The sequence below is a fragment of the Centropristis striata genome, chromosome 1 (genome assembly GCF_030273125.1).
Source record: "Centropristis striata isolate RG_2023a ecotype Rhode Island chromosome 1, C.striata_1.0, whole genome shotgun sequence".
Lineage (NCBI taxonomy): Eukaryota > Metazoa > Chordata > Actinopteri > Perciformes > Serranidae > Centropristis > Centropristis striata.
In genome coordinates, this window is record NC_081517.1 from 43,742,549 (window position 1) to 43,764,309 (window position 21,761).

A 21,761-nucleotide genomic window follows, 5' to 3' on the forward strand; every position below is an offset into this window, starting at 1 on the left:
CCATGCCAGAGGGTGGAGTTACTGCCGCTCTTCCCTCACCCACCACCGGACACTCCGCCTTTCTGCCCCCGGTGACAGAGCTTCCGTTGCCGGATTCCAGGGGCAGGCACTCACCGGCGGCTCCACACTGAACCGGACCTCGCTGCACTTTCTGTCTGTCTGGAGGACCGATTTAAAGGAAAACGCGCAAAGATAACCCGACGTGGACACGTACCCAGTGAAAGTGGAGACACGTACGCGCCTCGTGAGCCATATTTACGAGTTTTTTTTTGTCCTTCTAGGAACTCAACAGTTGCCATTTTTTTTCAAGGCTTTATTGATAGTGAGACAGATAGAAAGGGGGTGACAGAGGGGAGGACGTGCGGCAAAGGGAGCTCAAGCCGGATTCGAACCCGCGAGGACTGTAGCCTCTGCACATGGGGCGCCTGTGTAACCCACTACGCTACGGACCACCCCTCAGTTACCATTTTTTTGAAGTTTGAGCTGAAACGGGCTGTGAACCGTGGCGGACAGACGCTCCAACAAAAGGGAAGAAAAGTGACTCGTCAGCAGTTGGTTTGACTCACCGACAGTTTCAACACTATTAAAGGAGGATTAATGACTTCTTTCTCTTTCACAAGTGAGTGTTCAGAGTCGGTTTGACTCATTGGCAAAACACTCATCTCCCCAGACAGACAGCTGCCCCCATGTCTGCCTGCACCGGGCCCCGCGGCTGGAGCTGCTGAACCGGACTGGATTGGACGTCCGGCCCCCCGGCAGGTGAAGGCGTGGCCGCTGGGCGGGAAAGCTTTTATTCCAGCAACACCTGAGTGAGAGTGAGGAACCATTGCTGTGAGGAGCTGGTTGATGGTTTGATGCCCCTCAGATGAACATCTCCCCCCCACCGGAGGATCTGTTTTTATTATTTTTTTATTTTTTATAATATGTTTATTGTGCAAACTTCAAAGCATATTACAGACAAAACACAAATCAGCTGTAAATAGGAAGTCTGACATTTTATTGCTTCCTTTTCGGAGGATCTGTTTACTGTTTACTTCACGGCCCCAGCAGGTCACGCGGACACGTTATGGACCGTTATGACCGTTTTTTGGAGGTTTGACCCGCAGGACCGACGAGTGGAAACTGGGTCAGAGTGGTTCGGGTGTTATAACTGTTAGCTGACCGGCGGGTGAACCGTTGCCATGGCGCTGTCTCAGGTCCAGTGTCTGGACAACCACCACGTCAACTGGCGCGTGAGCGAGAGCAAACCGGAGTTTTTCTACAGTGAGGACCAACGGCTGGCGCTCGAGGCGCTAGTCACCAAGGGCCGCGAGGCGTTCATGGACCACCTCCGCGAGCACAGCGTCCGCGAGTTCCTTTCGGAACCGGAACTGGAGCGGGTTGCGCGCACAGTGGAGGCCTACAGGCCCGGGCACGAGCATCATCAGAAGCCGGACACCCCGGGGCCCGGAAGCCTTCCCCCCGGGCCTGGGAACCTCACCCCCGGGCCCGGGAACCTCACCCCGGGGCCCGGGAACCTCACCCCGGGGTCCGGGGAGTTTGTGGGAGACGGTGAGGTGTCGCTCCAGTACTGGCCGGACCGGTCGGAGGCCTCAGTGGCGGAGCTGGACCTCGGCTGGCCCGAGGCCATCTCCTACCGGGGGGTCACGCGTGTCACCGTGTACACACAACCTCCCACCGAGGGGCACACACACATCAAGGAGGTGGTGCGAAAGACCATTGCATCAGCCTCTAAGGTAGGTAGTTATTATTATACAGTAATTAATGAAGTTCATCAAATCAAACAGAGAATATCACCCACAATACATAAGATATACAAGAAAACAAAAACCATTGCATCAGCGCAGAAGGTAGGCAGTGATAGAGAGGATGGTGTTATTATACAGTTATTAATTAAGTTACAACATCCTCAATAGATAAGAGACAAAAGAAAACAAAACCCATTGCACATTATAGTGTAGAAATATTCATAATAACATATTTATAGACATAAAGCACTTTTCCTGATGGTGTTACAAAGTGCTTTACAAAACAAACAAAATAAGGAAAAGGACATGAGCAAAGAAGAAATGAAGTCAATAAGATAAATGAGATCAAATGAAAAGGAATTAAAAACATGTCAAGCATTTCTAAAATCTTACACAAGAGACTGTAATGTGATCCTGTTTTCAATAGCCTGCCCTATTTGTGTAACTTACTTTTTAAAGATCACGCTTGTGTTGCAATTTAGGATTTCATTATATTGTGTGGTGTTTATATCTGGCTCCTTCATTTATGGAAACATGGAGGACAAAAACACATTTTAATGTAATACAGTCAAATACAAAAACACTACAGCACTGCATCATCCCACAACACAGTAATGGAAACAAATATGTATGTCAGTGCTATTGATTAGAGTTGTGAGTGTTTATTTGTCTGGTGGCTCAGTGTATAAAGCAGTTTATTACCACAAGACCACAAACTACAAAGCAGTGCATGTCTAACACAGTTAAGAAAACAATTTTCACAAAGGTATTGCAGGTCTATAAGGTTTAGAGTTAAAATGATTTTCTTAATTAATTAGTTGCAGCCCACACATTGTAGGTGTTTTTGTTTCATGTTTTCATGTTAAATAATTAGAAAGACTGATTGTTTTGATCCCTCCAATTTATGCGTCATAATCTTTGCCTATGTTTATCACAAGGCTTCTTCCCTTTTCCCTCTTCTCTCACATGTGACACACTCTCACACGCACACAACAAAGTTTTAATAAAACAAGTCTGATCTTGACACGCCAGTGGAGAAAAAAATGCCGTCGGTGAAAATGTTACATGCCAGCTTTACCTCTCATACACCTAAATCCTGGCACCAAGGTTATTATAATTAACGAAACAAAATAACGAAAACTAAAATTGATAAAACATTTTCGTTAACTGCAATAAAACTAAAAACAAGAGTTTTTTTAAAAACTATAACTAACTGAAACTGTATTGTGTGGTTACCAAACTAACTAAAACTAAAATTATAGTGAAAATGTCCTTCGTTTTCGTCTTTGTCAACTTTTTTTCATACATAATTCAGTGTTTCTATTTCAACATGCAGGAACACATGGTAAATATGTTTACTGAGACTGGGATGTCTACACTTCAACCAAAATACAAAGAGTTAATAACCTTATTGAGGCTGAGATGGATAAACCAAAGGAAATGAAGGCACATACCCATTACAAAAAAACTAAAACTAACACTAAAACTAATAAAAACTAAACTAAAACTAAGCATTTTCAAAAAATAAAAACTAAACTAAAACTAGCAAACTCACTCTAAAAACTAACTAAAACTAACTGAATTTGAAAACAAAAATTCACAACGAAATTAAAACTAAAACTAATGAAAAATCCTAAACTATTATAACCTTGCCTGGCAGATGCATGTACAGAAGTCAAGCTTGGCCTGAAGGCAACAAGAGACCTCAGTTAGTCTGACCCAGTTCCAGAGTGAAGTAGCTCTCACTGCTTGCCAAAAGTTTTTCCTCAAATGCTTCAACTAAACTCTCAACATGTAGTTTGTGCATGCATGTTTTTAACTTTGTCTAGAATTGACAGGAACATGTATCATTGTGCATAACTATAATTAAATGGCATTAAAGCTGATCTGAAAACATATTCTAACCTCGACGTTGGTTAACTTTTCACAGAGCTGTTTCCTTGATGAGCTCATTTGCTGAGTTGTCAGTCTTTGGGAGTGAACTTTGCCTAGTTTTAAATATTAATCTGGGTCATGTGAAGAGTGCATAGACAGTCCTGTGTGAAGAGTCCCATGCTGTCACTAGTATTGTGTTGTTAAAACTTACAGAACACACAATGTGCAGCCAATTCACACTCTAACACCACATTGCAAAGCAGTTTTTGCATCTAGAAGTCTCTTTACTGGCATATTTTTTGTTTTTAACCCTTCTAATGCACAACATGGGTCAAAAATGACTCATTCATCCAAATTTGATTTAAAATTAAATGACCTAATACTATAATAATAGTCATTTGTTTCAAATAGTTACTTTCCACACTCATATATTTCATATATTTAACATGTTTGTGTATCATTTTGTCACACATACAGTGTATCTGGAAGGTTTTCACAGCGCTTCACTTTTTCCATTCCAAAATTGATTAAATTCATTTTTCCTTAAAATTATACACACAATACCCCCATAATGAAATTTTTGTCCCATGCTGTGCATTAGAAGAGTAGTGATACAAAAAGGGTTTTTATTCAAAAAGTAAGAAATGAAAACAAAATATTAGGATGTATGATGATCAAAAACAAGTTGATTTAAGAAAACCTGGAATACTGAATGATGAAATTCATTTATTGTAAAGTTATAGAAAATTAAAAACTCAGTCGGGTCACTTTAGACCAGGGGTCTCAAACTCAAATTACCTGGGGGCCGCTAGAGGCAGTATCAAAATGATCAAAAAGACACAAAATGACAGAAAAAAAACTAAATTACTTTAAAAAAGACACAAAATGACAAAAAAGACACAAAATTACCAAAAAAGACACAGAATTACCAAAAAAACACACAAAATTATTTTAAGACACAAAATGACCCAAAAAATACACAAAATAATTTTAAAAAGACACCACAAAATTACTAAAAAAGACACAAAATTACCAAAAATAGACACTAAATTACCAAAAAAAGACACAAAATTACCACAAAAAAAAAGTTATTAAAGGGACCTTCCACACACAACACAGTAAAGTGTCATTCATATAAAACTCACATTAAACTTTCATATCAAGGTGGGGGCCACAAAATATCGTGACGAGGGCCGCTATTGGCCCGCGGGCCGCGAGTTTGAGACCCATGCTTTAGACCCATGTTGTGCATCAAAGGGTTAAGGGTTTAATCGACTTTTTACATGTAGTTCTCTCAAGTGCCCAGCTTCTGTATGAGGATTTAATGGTTTGTTATATTGTTAATTTGGACCCACCCACACAGAGCAGGAAACTCTAACGCCATTTGTGGTTTCCTGTGTGTGTGTGTGTGTGTGTGTGTGTGTAGGTGATAGCGGTGGTGATGGATGTGTTCACAGACGTGGATATCTTTCGAGACCTGCTGGATGCAAGCTACAAACGTAAAATCCCCGTATACATTATCATTGACACTGCTGCAGTCCCCTGCTTTCTTTCCATGTGTGGCAGAGCTGATATGCACCGTGGACACCTAAAGGTATGCATGCATGCACACACACACACACACACACACACACACAAACACACACCCAGATGATGTTTTGATAAGCCGGGAAGCGGGCCAGTTGGATAGATGACTCCTCTTGATAAGTGTACAATAATAGAAAACTATTTGTTTTAAAAAGCTCCAACGTTTCCAATAAAAAGTGTTTGATTAAAGTCACATTTTCAGCAATAAGTATGTTACTATAAAAGGGGAATATCTGAAAATGAGGCACATGATTGACGTCGGTGAAACAGGTTTTTGCCTCCAGGCCTTGATAAGGTGCATGCACCAACCAGTTGTTTCGCCATAGGCTGAATGTCTTTGTTATTCTGAACTGGTCCAGGCAGTAACAGAAAATACTTGTTATCGGGGGCTTTTCTAAGCATTTTAGACTGGGACGACACTAAGCACATTCCAGTCTGTGCTGCAGACAATTAGATAAACCACGCACAGTCTCACTTTCTGTGACGTGTTTCTCTTTCATTTCTCCTTCCTCACGGCGTTAACTTAACCACCAGACCTCCCGTCCCTTTCAACTTCTGTCTTTTATGTCATATCTGCTGTTATTATGAGTATTTATGACTCCTGTCCTCAGCGTCTCCTGTGAGTTTTTCGCACAGAACATTTACTTACAAGGTAACGAACGCTCAGCCAGGAACCACACCCTTATCACGGGGCCAAAGACAAACACCGCAGGGTGTGTCGTGCGAGCATGCACATACATAGATGCAGTCCACACACACTAACCTGCTGAGGAAGCCAACACAATTTTATAGTGGTATTAACAGCGAAGAACTGTTCTTGAGAAACAAAAAGCTCATTCTTCTGCGCCTTTATTTCCCTTTTTTTCATCCAAATCCTTCCTGCCATCAACACTGAATCCCCAAGAGGCTCTTTGTTCATAGCGTTTACCCTGCGTGTATTGTGTGTGTGTGTGTGTGTGTGTGTGTGTGTGTGTGTGTGTGTGTGTGTGTGTAGAATCTGCGTGTGCGCTGCTGTGGCGGTGTGGAGTTCTTCACACGATCGGCACAGAAAGTTCGTGGAGCACTGAGCCAGAAGTTCCTGCTGGTAGATGGAGACAGAGCCATCTCTGGTTCATACAGGTCAGCAGTGTGCTACACAGCATATAATATAATAATAATAATAATAATATAATAATAGTCGAAGTGTGCATTCACTCTGTGCATTTCTATCTATTGTGTGTATGTATTTTTAGTTTTTTTTTCATTATATTTCTGTGAATATGAATTGAATCACGATGTGTAGCATCCCAGGCTCAGTGGTGGTTCTACTCAGGGGCCTCCAGGGGCCACTGCCCCTGTGAAGAAGCCTTTGGCCCCTGCTGTGGCCCCTGAGTCAAATTAATAATAAAATGATCAATTTATAACAACGAACAATGGAACAATTCTAACCTTTTTTGTGTTCAAACAATATCTCATTGTACACAAAAGGAACCCAGAATGTTACATTGTATAATAGTTTAACTCTATGGAGTCTTATTGGGCTATTTTGTCCATTTTTGAATCCTTTTCATGTCTTTATGTGTCTTTGTAAGTCATTTTGTGTCTTTTTTGTGTCTTTTTTTGGTAATTTTGTGTCTGTTGTTGTGTCTTTTTTATTTAATTTGTGTCTTTTTTGTCATTGGTGTCATTTATGTGTCTTTTTTGTGTCTGTTTTAGTCATTTTTGTGTCTTTTTATGGTAATTTTGTGTCTTTTTTTGGTAATTTTGTGTCTGTTGTTGTGTCTTTTTTATTTATTTTGTGTCTTTTTTGTCATTGGTGTCATTTATGTGTCTTTTTTGTGTCTGTTTTAGTCATTTTTGTGTCTTTTTATGGTAATTTTGTGTCTTTTTTTGGTAATTTTGTGTCTGTCGTTGTGTCTTTTTTATTTATTTTGTGTCTTTTTTGTCTTTGGTGTCATTTATGTGTCTTTTTGTGTCTTTTTTGTCTTTGGTGTCATTTATGTGTCTTTTTGTGTCTGTTTTAGTTATTTTGTGTCTTTTTATGGTCATTTTGTGTCTTTTTTTGGTAATTTTGTGTCTGTTTTTGTGTCTTTTTTATTTATTTTGTGTCTTTTTTGTCATTGGTGTCATTTATGTGTCTTTTTTGTGTCTGTTTTAGTCATTTTTGTGTCTTTTTATGGTCATTTTGTGTCTTTTTTTGGTAATTTTGTGTCTGTTTTTGCGTCTTTTTTATTTATTTTGTGTCTTTTTTGTCATTGGTGTCATTTATGTGTCTTTTTTGTGTCTGTTTTAGTTATTTTTGTGCCTTTTCATGGTCATTTTGTGTCTTTTTTGTTAGTTTTATGTCTTCTGTGGGTTTTTTTTGTTATTCTGCCTTCTCATTTTGTGTCTTTTTTGGTCATTTTGTGTCTCTTTCAAGACATTCAAAGATTTTAAATACTTAAATATCATCTTTGCCATTTTTTCATGTGCTAATGTGCCCCTCTGATTAAACACTGGCCCCTCCTTGGCCCCCACAGTAAAACTGGTCTAGAACCGCCACTGCCCAGGCTGAATGACGGTTGACACTTTATATCAACTTTATATGAATTATGAAGCACTCGTCATTATTTACAGTTCGTATTTCATTTTACCGTTCCACCTTTTTTTTCCCTGTCACTACCTTTCAAAATAAAAGCATCACAACATTGTAAAACACTTTGAAAATATACAAACATGAAAACAAGCTATATAATATAAATAAACCACAAAGAACCTTGCTAAAGGTAATTTACACTATGTGACACATGCGTACCTACAGATGAACCCACATATAATTAATTATCACTGGCTTTGCAGAGCATTTTGGTGTCTTTCAGCTCATTGTTTTGGTTTTCTGGCTTGCAACTACAACCCCAGCATGCCTAAAGTGATGCCAATACCAAAAAAATACTTAATTTGACACCTTTTTTCCTACCCATCATGCAAAGCATTGAGTTGCATAAAATATCACAACCATTTCTCTGCATCCAAATGATTTCTACACAAATACATTACACACTAAACTGATGTCTCCATCAAATACACCATGCTCACTGCACAGCAGACTGTATGGATGGTATCTGTAGCAGTAGTGGACCAATCACATGTTGCATTAAAGTGATAAGCCATTGCACTGATTGTCTGCGAGCAAAATCATAAAAATATTTTGGTAACACTTTCTATGAAGACTACATCTATAGTGCATTATGAGCGCATTCATAGTGAATTATAATTCTCATTATAATCAATCATAATGCATTATGACTGCATTCATAAACACATAAAGCTTCATGATGCACTATATCAACAGTTATAAATATAGCTTATCATGAAACATCATGATTAGCTATACTGCATTATAGATGCGTCTATATGAACCTCACTTTACTTAAAGCATACATTGATCATTTATTTATACTTATGGCATCCTATGAGCCCTTATAACAATTGATTGTTGAGGTGTGTGTATAGAGGGGTATGAGTAGTTGTAATGTATTATAAGCCTCATCAGTCAGCCTGTAGTTTATAACCAGTCAAGAGCACTCATAAGACACTTGGATTTATAAGTCATTATAAGCTATATTTATAACTGTTGATATAGTGCATCATGAAGCTTTATATGTGTTTATGAGTGCAGTCACTATAGATGTAGTCTTCATAGAAAGTGTTACCAATATTTTTTCTCCCTACAAAATGGATTGAATGCAGATGTAATTTGACTGAAGTAGTTTTAATACTACTTGGTACTGGGTTATTTCAGTCGGTACTGTAAAACCCTGCTCGTAACTCTGCTGTCTTGGTTCACTCTCACCTCTCTCACCCAGTATCACATAGCAGCAGGCTGCTGTTTTCAGCAAAATAGCAATAAAAACACACAGTCTCACTCACTGCTCAGCACGAAGCAGCAGACAAAGTTTAGAAGCCTTGAGAACATTTGTCAAATATCCAAAAAACAAAACTAGGATTACAAACTGGGGTTTTTTTCTTGGGCTTTTTGCAGCAATTACATTGTTTTTGATCTTTCACAACTATAAACCTTCACTTTAACAAATACAGACTCTTAGTTTTGTCATTGTCATGCTTTTACTAATACAGTTGGAGGCACTCATAGTGCTCATGTGATGGAAGAACATTTTATGATGCATGACTTCAGGGTACAAATGTCTGGTGTAATGATCAAACTAAAAGTATGATTCTCTCTGTCGGAGTTGTGACATAGAAGATGTTTAGATGTGAACAGATTTAGTTGAGAAAAATTTGTGTGAGCCTTTTTTCAAATGAGCACATATTAGGGGAGTTATGCTGTGAGTTTATGTTTCCATGTCTCTGTTATTCCAGCTTCACCTGGTCCTCCTCCCGCTTGGACCGTAACCTCATCACTGTGATCACAGGACAGGCGACGGAGACCTTCGACTTCCAGTTCCGTGACCTTTACCTGATATCCAGAGGTGTGTCTCTCAGCAAGGTGGCCATGGTGGATGAACCCATCCCAGACCCGGTCCCTCAGGTGGCTCCTGCTCCCGTCTCAGCTGCTGTTGCCAGGAAGCTCATCAATCCCAAATATGCCCTTGTTGCCACGGGAACCCACACAAGTTCTTCTGACCAAACGTCCAGCAACAAGAACTCCCAGCACCCCAAAGGGCTGCAGTTTATGACACGCCGTGTCAAACAGGTTGTAGAGGAGCCCCCCTTACATCCCGGGTTAGCCCACCTGGAGAAAGCGTACCTGATCCCGTACCTGCCCACCTGGCCGGAGCCAGACCCGCCCAGCGACGTGATCGGCTTTATCAACATCACGGATGAAAAGCGATCCCATAAGGTTCACTTACAGAGGTCGGAGAGGTTTGAGTTCAGCCAGGCGATACGCTTCAGCTCTCCACTGGTGCTGCCACCAAAGACTGAGGAAGCAGCTCAGGATGCAAAAGCAGCAGGAAATCCTTCTGCAGATCAAAGTGCAGACGCCTCTTCTCCTTCTCCTGCGAGTCCAACCAAGAAACAGCTCAAAGAGCAAACGCACAACGCTCCAAATAAAGACCAAACTGATGAGACGGACTCCAAAGGACCCCCTCAGCAACCCAGCACACCTTTAACACAAGACGCACACAAACCAAATGCAACTTCACCATCGAATGTTGCTGCTGAGTCACAGCCGACAGACGATCCCAAACCAGCTCCAGAGGCCTGTTTCGCTGCTCCTGTAGTTCCTCCTGTTCCTAAACGCCGCACCTTGCAGTTAATCATAGACCCCCCCTCTGAGGATCAGCCCGGCCACCCACAGGTCATCCTCATGAAAACGGACCAACTGGAAAGTCTCGACGGCTTAAACAAAAAGGGAACACTGGAGATGCTGTCGCCTAGCCGTAGCCGATTAGCATCAAAGATTGACGACATGGACTCTGGCAGCACCGGCGAGGGCAGCCAGGACAGCACCAAGGTCATCTGTGACCGAGCCACCGACGACCGGCCTTCAAGCAACTCCACGGAGTCAGAGGAGGAGTTTTATGAATGTCCGCAGGTGGAGCCCAGTGAGCCGAGAAGCAACGGGGTGACGGGGTCGGGGCACGGCCAGCGGCAAGGGGACGGGATCAACATGATGGCTCGCTTCTCCCAGAGCATGCTGGACCTGCGGGAGCCCAGCCAATCAGAAGACAGCACTGCCCTTATTAGGGAATCACAGCAGCTCCGCAGACTAGGACACCCCTCACCACACAGGCACATAGGACAGGTATTATGTTATATAAGACAATAATCCTTGTCTAGTTGTCTAGTTCAGTAGTTCTCAAGCTTTTTGAGTCGCGACCCCCAATTTAACATGCATGTTGTCTGCGACTCCCGCTCACTGAACAGAATCTCACATGCACCGTTCGGATCACCCAAAAAAGACAGAAAATGACCAAAAAAAGGAAACAAAATGACCAAAAAAGACAGAAAATGACCAAAAAAGGAAACAAAATGACCAAAAAAGGCACAAGTTGACCACAAAATGATTAAAAGAAAGACACAAAATGATCAAAAAAAGACACAAAATGACCAAAAGACACAAAATGACAAAAAAACAACAACACAAAATGACCAAAAGAAGACATTAAGTGACCAAAAACACATTAACACATGAACACACAGTGGAGATAGAGCTGACTTCCAAAATGATTTGGCGACCCTCAGAAATCATCTCGCGACACCAACTGCTGTGCGTGTGAGCTATTCAAGGTTGAGAATAGCTGAAAGTTTACAATGGTAAAAATGTGGGTCCCTCAAGAAAAAGGTTGGGAATCACTGGTCTAGAGGATTATTTTAGAAAGACTGTATGTATGTATACTGTAGGTAATACACTGACTATGGATAAGTACTTCCTTTTAAGTAAATAAAAATAATAAGTAAAATGTCACACATTTGCATCAGGTTGTCAAATGTGAAGATGAGCATCTTTCCTTACCTACAGGTATATTTAGACAGGCAAAATTAGGAAAATGATGTGTTTTCTGAACAGTAAACATGCTTAACCCTTTATCAGGCAAAGAACTCTATTTGGTAACTTCAGGTAATATTTCGAGAAAAAAGTTGCAAATTTACTAGATTAAAGTGACAAATCTCCAAGGAAAAAAGTCACAGATTTACGAGAAAAAAAGTGGGAAAAAGGCAACTTTTTTCTCCCAGATTCACCACTTTAACCCTTAATAGGAAGCAGGAAGCAGGAAGCAATTGAAATACTTTCAAATCCAAATTTCAACCCTAGAGAATATCGGAGGATATTACATACTGCCAGAATGTGTAAAAAAAACAAAACATACGTAAATAATATTTTGAGAAAAAAGTTTACGAGATTAAAGTGGCAAATCTAGGAGAAAAAAATGCGCAGATTTATGAGATTTAAAGTGGTGAATCTGGGAGAAAAAAGTTTATTTTTTCCCACTTTTTTCTCATAAATCTGCAACTTTTTTCGCCCAGATTTGCCACTTTAAATCTCTTAAATCTGCTACTTTTTTTCTTGTAGGTTTGCCACTTTAATCTAGTAAATTTGCAACTTTTTTCTCGAATTATTACCTGACTCTAACTACCCAATATAGTTCTTTGCCTGATAAAGGGTTAATGTTCCATTAGAAGCCCAAAATACGTATGTTATATGTATGAACCTGAAAAAGATTATTATTATATGCCCCCATTAACTACTTTTTAAGCAAAAATGGCAAGTCTCTGCTACTCAATTATGCTGTTTGTCCTTTTATATCACTGTAAACTTGATATTGTTTGGTTTTGAACTGTTATGCAAGACATCACTGTGGAATTTTGATCAGTGTTAGCTGTTTTCATACATTCATACACTGACTGGCTTGGAGGTTTCCAGGAATAATGTTCAACATGAACAAGCAGGAAGTTCTAGGAAGACACAGACATTTATATAAGTCCCACTAACGTTGGGTGTGTTTCACCGAAGCAAGCCACTGCCTGCTTACAGTAAACATGTCATTCCCTTTTCCAAATTAAAAGGCGTGTAAGATTGTCCACCCACATGTTTGTGCACGCACCTGGATAGAGGGCTCGGCTGATCATGCCCGGGAGGATAATGAAGATAAAGGGCAACATCTTCAGATAGGCGGCGAGGATGGATGCTCCTTTCACATGACTCATGTTCTTGGCAGAGAGGGACCGTTGTACAATCACCTACAAAAACACAAACAATAACTATATTTATAAGAAAACTAAGTTCATTTTATAGAGTGAATTGTATAATGAAGTATACCTGGATAACATTTAAAGTGCAATTTCACAAAAAGAATTAGGAAAAAAAACAGAAAAGAATAAATGCAGTATAACCACATATTGAAAATGTAAGAAATTGCAATTCTAAAAGAATGTGTTTTTAGGTGAGGGATTTTGTACGTCAGAAATTTGGGGTCTTAAAAAAACAATTTAACGTTAAAATCCAGTCGTGTTATATTTGAATAGTTAATCCGCAAAAACAATTAAAGCTGTTTTTAAAATGAATAAACCATCACCAGTTTGATTGATGTTCCCTCAATTCCACAATAAAAAAAAAATATTTGAATATACATTTTAAAAAATGTGTTATCAACACCATCGAAATATATAGAAAAATGAAAAAAAAATGTAGAGAATAGTAAAGGGCCGAGGGTTGTTCCCTGAGGTACTCCATGTGAGAGATGCTGAGTGAAGGATTTACAGTGTAGCCTGACAATTAGACACTTTTGATACTTCCACTAGTACACTTCCATGGAGTAAACTGCATACACTATGGACTAACTTACCTACCCAGCCACAAATATCATGCCATATCAGCAGTCTATCTGACTTCAGTGTATTCGTATGTACTCAGTGAAAAAGAGAAAACATAGGCAACTTAAGCACTTACAGCAAGTGTAAGTAGATAGATAGATAGATAGATAGATATTTAACTTCATTCATCCTCGAAGGGAAATTCGGTTGTCACAGCAGTCCGGAATCAAATACAATAAAATACAATAGAAAAAAATAGTGAGGTAGCATAAATAAAAACAGCAATAGAAAAAAAAAACACAGAATAGAACAAGGACACTTAAGAAGTTAAAAAAAGAAGATCAGTTGGTAGGTTGGCAAGATGATGGTAATTATAATTATACTGATGATATGATGGCAACAATGCTATAGTGACTAGACAGTATATAATAATAATAATAATAGTACAGTATATAATATAATATGTAATAATAAATAGTAACAATATAAAATAAAAATAAATAAAATTATTCTAAATAAAATAATATGATATATAATATATAAATATATAATAATAGTAATAATAATAAATAAGGCCAGTATAATAATAACAGTAGTATATTACAGTATATAGTAATAATAATAATAGTAATGTCAGCAACAGTATATATAATAATAATATATATAATAATAATAATAATAGTAATAATATTAATAACAGCAAAGTGTCATGTGTAGATTTAGTGCATTTCTGTAATGTTGGTTCTGGCAGAGGTAGATGAATTATAGAGTCTTATTGCAGAAGGAAGGAAGGACTTCCTGTCTGGTTCCTTGGAGCAGCAGGTTGAATGAGTCTGTGGCTGAAGCTGCTCTTTAGCTTGTTCAGTAAGAGAAGCATAACAGAAGTATGAATTAAGACACAGCACTTCTTTTGGACTTCATCTTCATCTCTCTCTGTGTGTTTCCTCTCTCTTTCCAGCTGTTCCACAACTCTAAATCTCCAGGTCGTGATGCGCGGCAGCGAGGACCTAAAGTAATCATCGCCAAGCCAGGAAGTTATCACCGGCCCACCCGGGCTGCCGTGCCTGTGATTGGAGGACACCGTTACTGGCAGGGTCAGACGCTGCAGCCGGAGTCGGCGCAGCGGCGCGTAGAGACGCGATCCGGCCGGTCTCCACGACGACACAGCCCTGGTTACGGGAAGACGACCGACCGCGCTTCACCACAGCCGCCGGCAAACCAATCAGGGCTACTAGGATTATCTTTCGCAAAACTGGGCAATTTTAGACACTTGAGGTCACGAGGTGGAGCGCCACAGAAGAAAGCTTCTCAAAACAACAGCGCTAACAGGTAGAACTGCAGGCCAGCGCAGGTACCTGAGGAGGATTGTTGATTGATTGTTCCTGCTAAGAAAGTGGTGACTCTTCCGTGTGGAATCTTCTTCATCTCTGGCATGTTTACCATTTCCTGTTGCAAACCCTAAGGCTCAGAATACAATAACTATTTAATTGGGGGTTTTTTGACAAGGGATGGAGGTTTGATTTGATTTTGATTTTTCAGATCAGATCACCTTAACCCCTTTATCAGGCCAAGAACTTTATTTGGTAACTTCGGTGGATATCAAAATGGGGTCGAGAAAAAAGTTGCAAATTCACTAGATTAAAGTGGCAAATCTACAAGAAAAAAAGTGGCAGATTTAAGAGATTTAAAGTGGCAAATCTACAAGAAAAAAGTCGCAGATTTAAGAGATTTAAAGTGGCAAATCTGTGCGAAAAAAGTCGCAGATTTACGAGATTTAAAGTGGCAAATCTACAAGAAAAAAAGTCGCAGATTTAAGAGATTTAAAGTGGCAAATCTGTGCGAAAAAAGTCGCAGATTTACGAGATTTAAAGTGGTGAATCTGCGGGAAAAAAATTTGCAGATTTAAGAGATTTAAAGTGGCAAACCTGTGCGAAAAAAGTCGTTTTTTTCCCACTTCTTTCTCATAAATCTGTGACTTTTTCCACACAGATTTGCTACTTTAAATCTCTTAAATCTGCGACTTTTTTTCTTGTAGATCTGCCACTTTAATCTAATAAATTTGCAACTTTTTTCTCAAAATATTTTTATTTTTTATTTTGGATATCTGCTGAATTGTTACCAAATACGGTTCTGATCGCCTGATAAAGGGTTAAAAACCAATCCTGCTCGGCAAAAAGCTTCTGACAGAATGGATTCAGTAATGTCTAGACGATGATGAATTTTTAGGCACATACTGACACCTCAGAAGAAATACAGCTACTCGTCTTTTTTAGCACGGATCCCCTTAAGAGTTGTGGTAATATTTCTACAGGATGCACCGTGTTTTGTAGATGATAACCAGTCAGATATCTTCAGCTGTGTTCGTCTCCTCTGGCAACTTATGTACGCACTTCAGTTTTGTAAACACCCCTTTGAACATTTTTTTTAATTACCTCAAATACTTTACTTTTTCGGAATTGTTTACTGTAAATTAGATTTTTTTTTCCATATCCATAACCTATGCAGATGTGGTGCATTTGTGACATCCAAGATCAGAAGATTGTATCTCCTTACTGATAAAAGAGTCGGGCTGTGGTGTTGAGCACTGTGATTGGTTACTGATGGGGTTAGGGGCGGGGCTACTGTGTTGATAACTTGTGTGTATGCAATTTTAAATATTGATGTGGGACCAAAAGTGAATGTTGTAAATAAAAGAACTGTTTGTTTCTGACCGAGCTCTGTTGTTGCCTCAGCGTAATTGATCAGTTAATTAAGGTTTTTTTAAATTTTGACTGAACGAAAGTGTCTCAAACATCAGTTTGGTGGTTGTGTGTTGTACAGTGAAGTATTTTTAAGTAGGTATGTCTGTTTTTGCCTCATGAGCTGCAGAAAAAAATATAATGGTAGCTTTTAGGTTGGGTTTGGCGCAAAATCAGGGCAGCAGAGTGGAGCTCTTTTTCCCTTTCCTTTTTCTGAGATTTGTGGATGCAGCCACATTAGCAGAAGGGCATCTGGTAGGTTAAGTAGCATGAAAAAAGTGCAACAAATTTAACTATGAAATTAAAAGTTCCTTGGAAACATTATGGTTCTTATGGTACCTGCTCTGGAGAGTATTCTACCATACTCAGATAATTACAAAATTGTGTGATGGAAATGCATCTTACATTTTGCAGCAATTCCCTGCCAAACTACAAAAACACAATTATTTAAAAAGGCTTCGTTTGGCTCTTTTAAACGGACCAATTATTTGCAAAAGTGACACTTATAAGTAACACTTATTAGAGGATGTAGATGCATCTACAGTGGCAAGAAAAAGTATGTGAACCCTTTGAAATTACCTTTTTTTTTTTGCATTAATTTGTCATGTAATGTGATCTCATCTGCAGGTTTAGCACATTGTATTTGTCCATATTTGGGACTTGCAGATCAGATCACATTTTATGACAAATAAATGCAGGAAGCTCTGTAATTTCACAGGGATCAAATATTTTTGTCACTGTATGTTGAGGGGAAAAAGGTCAACACAGCAATGTCTCATTAGCAATGACTGCACTTAATCAGCTGAACAACATAGAGTATGTAGTATGAGAATGCACTGAGACAAGCCTTTAGTGGCCATGATAGGAACTGCACTATACAGTAAGACACATCTTAGTCTAGACGGATTTCAGAATAAAGGCCTCCTATAAGAAGTGAGGAGCATTTATGGGTACAAATCAGGAACCGGCCTACTTAACATATCTCAAGGGTGCTGAGTCCAAAAAAATGGTTCCCAAGCAAACTTTTGAGTTTTTGAACTTCTAATTTGTATATCAAATGGCCACCAAATTGCCCATCTTGATCAGTCATTGGACCATTCCCCCTTAGTTTTTTTTGTGAGTAGACAATCAAGATGAGGAAATTAAGTTCCTGGATCTATAGTCTAGGGTCAGAGCAAGGATATAGTGGAGGCTCAGTGTCTTTTTTATGCATATATATATATATGCAAAATACCAAATGGAACATTTAAAAGTGATATTGATTGAATATTTATGTCAGCCTTAAAAAATGACACAAATTATGCTTAATTTCACCTTAAAAGTTGGTATTTTGCGCATATATATATATATATATATATATATATATATATATATATATATATAAGACACTGAGCCTCCACTATATTCTTGCTCTGACCCTAGACTATAGATCCGGAAACTTAATTTTCTCATCTTTGATTGCCTACTTACCAAAAAACTAAGGGGAAATGGTCCAACGACTGTGCAAGATGGGCAATTTGGCCACCATTTTGATATGCAAATGAGAAGGTCAAAAACTCCAAATTTCGCTTGGGAACCATTTTTTTTTGGACTTAGCACCCTTGAAATAAGTAAAGTAGGCCGGTTCCTGACTTGTACCCATAAATGCTCCTCACTTTCACTTTTTGGACAATTCCGTCTAGACTATCTGCAGCAGTGGTGTTTTCTGCCTGTTTTCCCCTGTTTGTGGTCTAAACGTACCTGGTCAGTGCACCAGTACCAGGTGGCCAGTATGGTGAGCCCCAGAGTCATCCCGGGCCAGGGCAGGTCCCCGGTGACGGCGTCCCTGAACAGGTGCATGGCGTCCTCACGTGGCAGGTGGCAGGTGCTGTTGGGAATGATCTTACTGGGCACCGCCATCCTGTACACACGCTCCAGGTTGCTGTAGCCACCAATCTTGTTGAAGGCTGTGAATTTGGGAACACACAACAACTCCAACTACACAAAAAAATAACTGCAGTTGCCTTTGTTTGTTTATAATAATTATGGTAATTGTACAAACCAGTGATTGTGAGGATGATTGCTCCTATAATCATGATGAATGTCTGCAGAGTGTCGGTGTAGATCACAGCTGCAAGACCACCTGAGAGGAAGTGAGACTGTCATATACACTGCAAGAAAACCAACTTGTATTTTTTGGCCTAAAACAGTGATTTAAGTTGGTAAAACTTGGAAATATAAATTATTGACATTTAGGGCAATAATGTAAGTTAGCACAACAAAGGAAGCCAGTTGTCTGCTCAAAAACAAGTTTGTGAGGTAAGATAGATACCTTTTACACAACATGGCAGCCATTTATGGATTATTATACTAAATATAACCCCATGAAAAATTAACAAATGGAAATTTTGGAAATTTTGACATCCTCTGAGTTGTATTATTTATATTTAAATATTTTTTATTTGTAAACCTTATTTTTGTTTTGATATTTGATTTGACTCCACCTAGGGTTTTTTTTGTTTGTTTGTTTGTTTGTTTTGTTTTTGTTTTTGTGGGGTTTTTTTTATTGCTTTTATTTTTCTACTATAATTCTGTTCTTTCCAGTTGATTTTAAGCATAAATGAACATGTACATTCTTTATTTTTGTATGTGAACGAAAGAAAAAAACCCCAATAAGTTAAGTAAGTTTGTGAGTTGTTGTTACTTATATCTTTAAGTTGGGGTTCACAACAAGGGACAATAGTTCTGATAACTCTTATTTCTTTGTTGTGAAATGCGGGAAAGCGGTGAAATTCGGTAATTAGCGAAAGCTAGCGGCTAACTGATGCTAGCGGCTAACTTATGCTAGCGGCTAACTAATGCTAGCGGCTAACTAATGCTAGCGGCGCTGCTTGTTACAGCTACAAGAGTAGCCATTAGCGTATCAATGCTAACTCAAAATTGTGGTCGCAACATTAGCTGACATTTCATAGCGGCGTTAAAATCGTGCCAATTCAGCACATTGCAGAAGTTAGCAGAAGTAAGGATTAAAAGTTATTACAATGTAAAATTATAAGTTAGTACAACTTACAGTTAAATTGACAAAAATCTGAATTTTGAGCAAACTCAAAAACAAAGCTTAAAATATTTAGTTTTATTGTCCAACTTAAAATTTTATCGAAGTTTGTTGCCTTGAATTTTTTAGTTCACCCAACTTTTCTTTTTTTGCAGTGTAGGTATCTTTATAAAAACACAATAGAAGTAGTGTGTGTGGCTGTTTGTGTACCTGCAATAGTGTAGAGAGCAGTGACCACCAGCATGAGGACAGTGGACAGGTAGAGGTTCCATCCCAGACACACCTGAACGAACAAGGCTCCAGAGTACAGGTCAGTCTGCAGGTGGAAACACACAACGCAGATTCAATCTCAGAGCAGGTTACCTTAACCCTTTATCAGGCCAAGAACCGTATTTGGTAACTTCAGCGGATATCCAAAATGAAAAAAAAAAATATTTTGAGAAAAAAGTTGCAAATTTACTAGATTAAAGTGGCAGATCTACAAGAATAAAAGTCGCAGATTTAAGAAATTAAAAGTGGTGAATCTGCGTGGAAAAAAAGTCACAGATTTATGAGAAAGAAGTGGGGAAAAAGCAACTTTAATCGCTGATTCACCACTTTAAATCTCTTAAATCTGCAACTTTTTTTCTTGTAGATTTGCCAGTTTAATCTAGTAAATTTGCAACTTTTTTCTCGACCCCATTTTGATATCCACTGAAGTTACCAAATATAGTTCTTCGCCTGATAAAGGGTTAAATGCTGAAGTGAGCGTTTCATTTGTGTGTGTGTGTGTGTGTGTGTGTGTCTTTGTCGTACTGATATCTTTGTGAAGACAGACAGCAGCAGTGAGAGGACGGCCAGGTAGGTTCTGATCCTCTCTCCTCCGAAACGACGGCCCAGGTACTCTGGCATTGTCACGATCTGAACACACATTTCAACATTTTATCTGCACTTAATTTTAACTTAAACTTCAATGTTTAACCCATAAGAACCCAGACCCAGTAATCCTTAAAGGAAAATTATGAGGGATATACCACAGACCAAGTGGACACAGAGAACACATAATGATGTTTAAAAAAAATAAATAAATACTACCCCTAAAATGCAATAATGTAAGTTAGCACAACAAACAAGTTTGTGAGTTGTTGTTACTCACAAGGGACAATAGTTCTGCTAACTCTTATTTCTTTGTTGTGAAATGCGGGAAAGCGGTGAAATTCGGTCATTAGCGAAAGATAGCGGCTGACTGATGCTAGCGGCTAACTAATGCTAGCGGCTAACTAATGCTAGCGGCGCTGCTTGTTACAGCTACAAGAGTAGCCATTAGCATATCAATGCTATCTCAAAATTGTGGTCGCAACATTAGCTGACATTTCATAGCGGCGTTACAATCGTGTTGAGTTGACAAAAATCTGAATTCAGAGTTGAGCAAACTCAAAAACAAAACTTAAAATATTTAGTTTAATCATCCAACTTGAAATTTTATCGAAGATTGTTGCCTTGAAATTTTGAGTTCACCCAACTTTTCTGTTTTTGCAGTGCAGGGGCTCAGTTTTTCCGTGCATGTAATTAGCACTTGAACTCATCAAACCTGTCGACTGCTAATTAGCAGCTGATAACTGCAGACAAGTTTGATGAGTTCACATTTCCTCTGGTTTTAAAATAATTATGTTCCAACTGAGACAAATAGAGTAATTTATGTTCTTTGTCTAACAGTTGTGTGTGGTGTAGTGTGACACCCTGTTGGGGAATTTTCAAGGCGGGGAATGCTGGTAAGGAGAATGTCTCTTGGCACCTAAATGTACCTGCTGAACCGGCCTTAACAAGCAGACATGTGCACCCTGGTGTCTGTGTGTGTGTCTGTGTGTGTGTGTGTGTGTGCATGTGTGTGTGCAAGCGTGCAAACTAACCCCTGAGGAGATGTAGACAGGCACAAACACCCAGGCCAGAGCCAGCAACACGTAAGTGGCCTGAGAGAAAAAAAGGAAAGGAGACAAAAAGAGGACAGAGAGGTTTGACCAGATCATCCACAACAGGAGGTAAAAAGTCTCTTTGGACAAACTGAAGCAGAACTTTTAACTATTTAAGGCCTCTGCATGTGCAACTCTTTGCACTGTTTCTGCTGACTGACTCCTTTCTCATGTTTTGTTCTCTTAAAACAACTTGATACAAAAGATGTCTGCTGCTGCCCCCTGCAGCCGGCTGCTGGCAACAGCAACGGAAGTTTCAAAAAGAATTTTCTGAAGTGGAATAAAGACTTTTAATCATAAATAACACGCTGTATCGTGACTTTGTGAGCTTTAAGTAAAGTAACAGCGCTGTATAAAATAATGATATGTAATCTAGGAATTAAATTCTTCTTTCGAATACTGGTGTCATAAACCTTAAACAATTTTAAAGAGACGACCAGAAGAGCTTCCAGGCAATTCACAGCAATGAAAAAATAAGTAATAATAATAACAAATAACTTATAAATGCATTATAATGCCTTATAAATGTGCTTATAATGCATTATAGATGTCACCTTCATAGAAAGTGCACTGTAATAAATTATTCTGTAATCAT

General features: G+C 39.0%; 2 protein-coding genes across 2 annotated transcripts in view; one reads left to right on the forward strand and one right to left on the reverse strand.

Annotated features, from left to right (window-relative positions):
* The window catches only part of slc5a10 (solute carrier family 5 member 10), a 43,508-nt gene that overhangs the window by 15,500 nt on the left and 6,247 nt on the right, over positions 1-21,761 (reverse strand). The window contains exons 4-9 of the mRNA XM_059343324.1: positions 21,107-21,166; positions 20,013-20,117; positions 19,428-19,533; positions 18,225-18,305; positions 17,924-18,129; positions 12,737-12,872 (exon numbers count right to left, since the gene is read on the reverse strand). Of these exons, the coding sequence (XP_059199307.1) occupies positions 12,737-12,872; positions 17,924-18,129; positions 18,225-18,305; positions 19,428-19,533; positions 20,013-20,117; positions 21,107-21,166 (694 nt within the window). The remainder of the gene's footprint in view (positions 1-12,736; positions 12,873-17,923; positions 18,130-18,224; positions 18,306-19,427; positions 19,534-20,012; positions 20,118-21,106; positions 21,167-21,761) is intronic.
* Positions 674-15,796, forward strand: fam83gb (family with sequence similarity 83 member Gb). The gene is made up of 5 exons (XM_059343278.1): positions 674-1,736; positions 5,050-5,217; positions 6,205-6,329; positions 9,549-10,935; positions 14,404-15,796. The coding sequence occupies exons 1-5, from the start codon at positions 1,182-1,184 to the stop codon at positions 14,776-14,778; spliced, it is 2,610 nt and encodes an 869-aa protein (XP_059199261.1). The 5' UTR covers positions 674-1,181; the 3' UTR covers positions 14,779-15,796.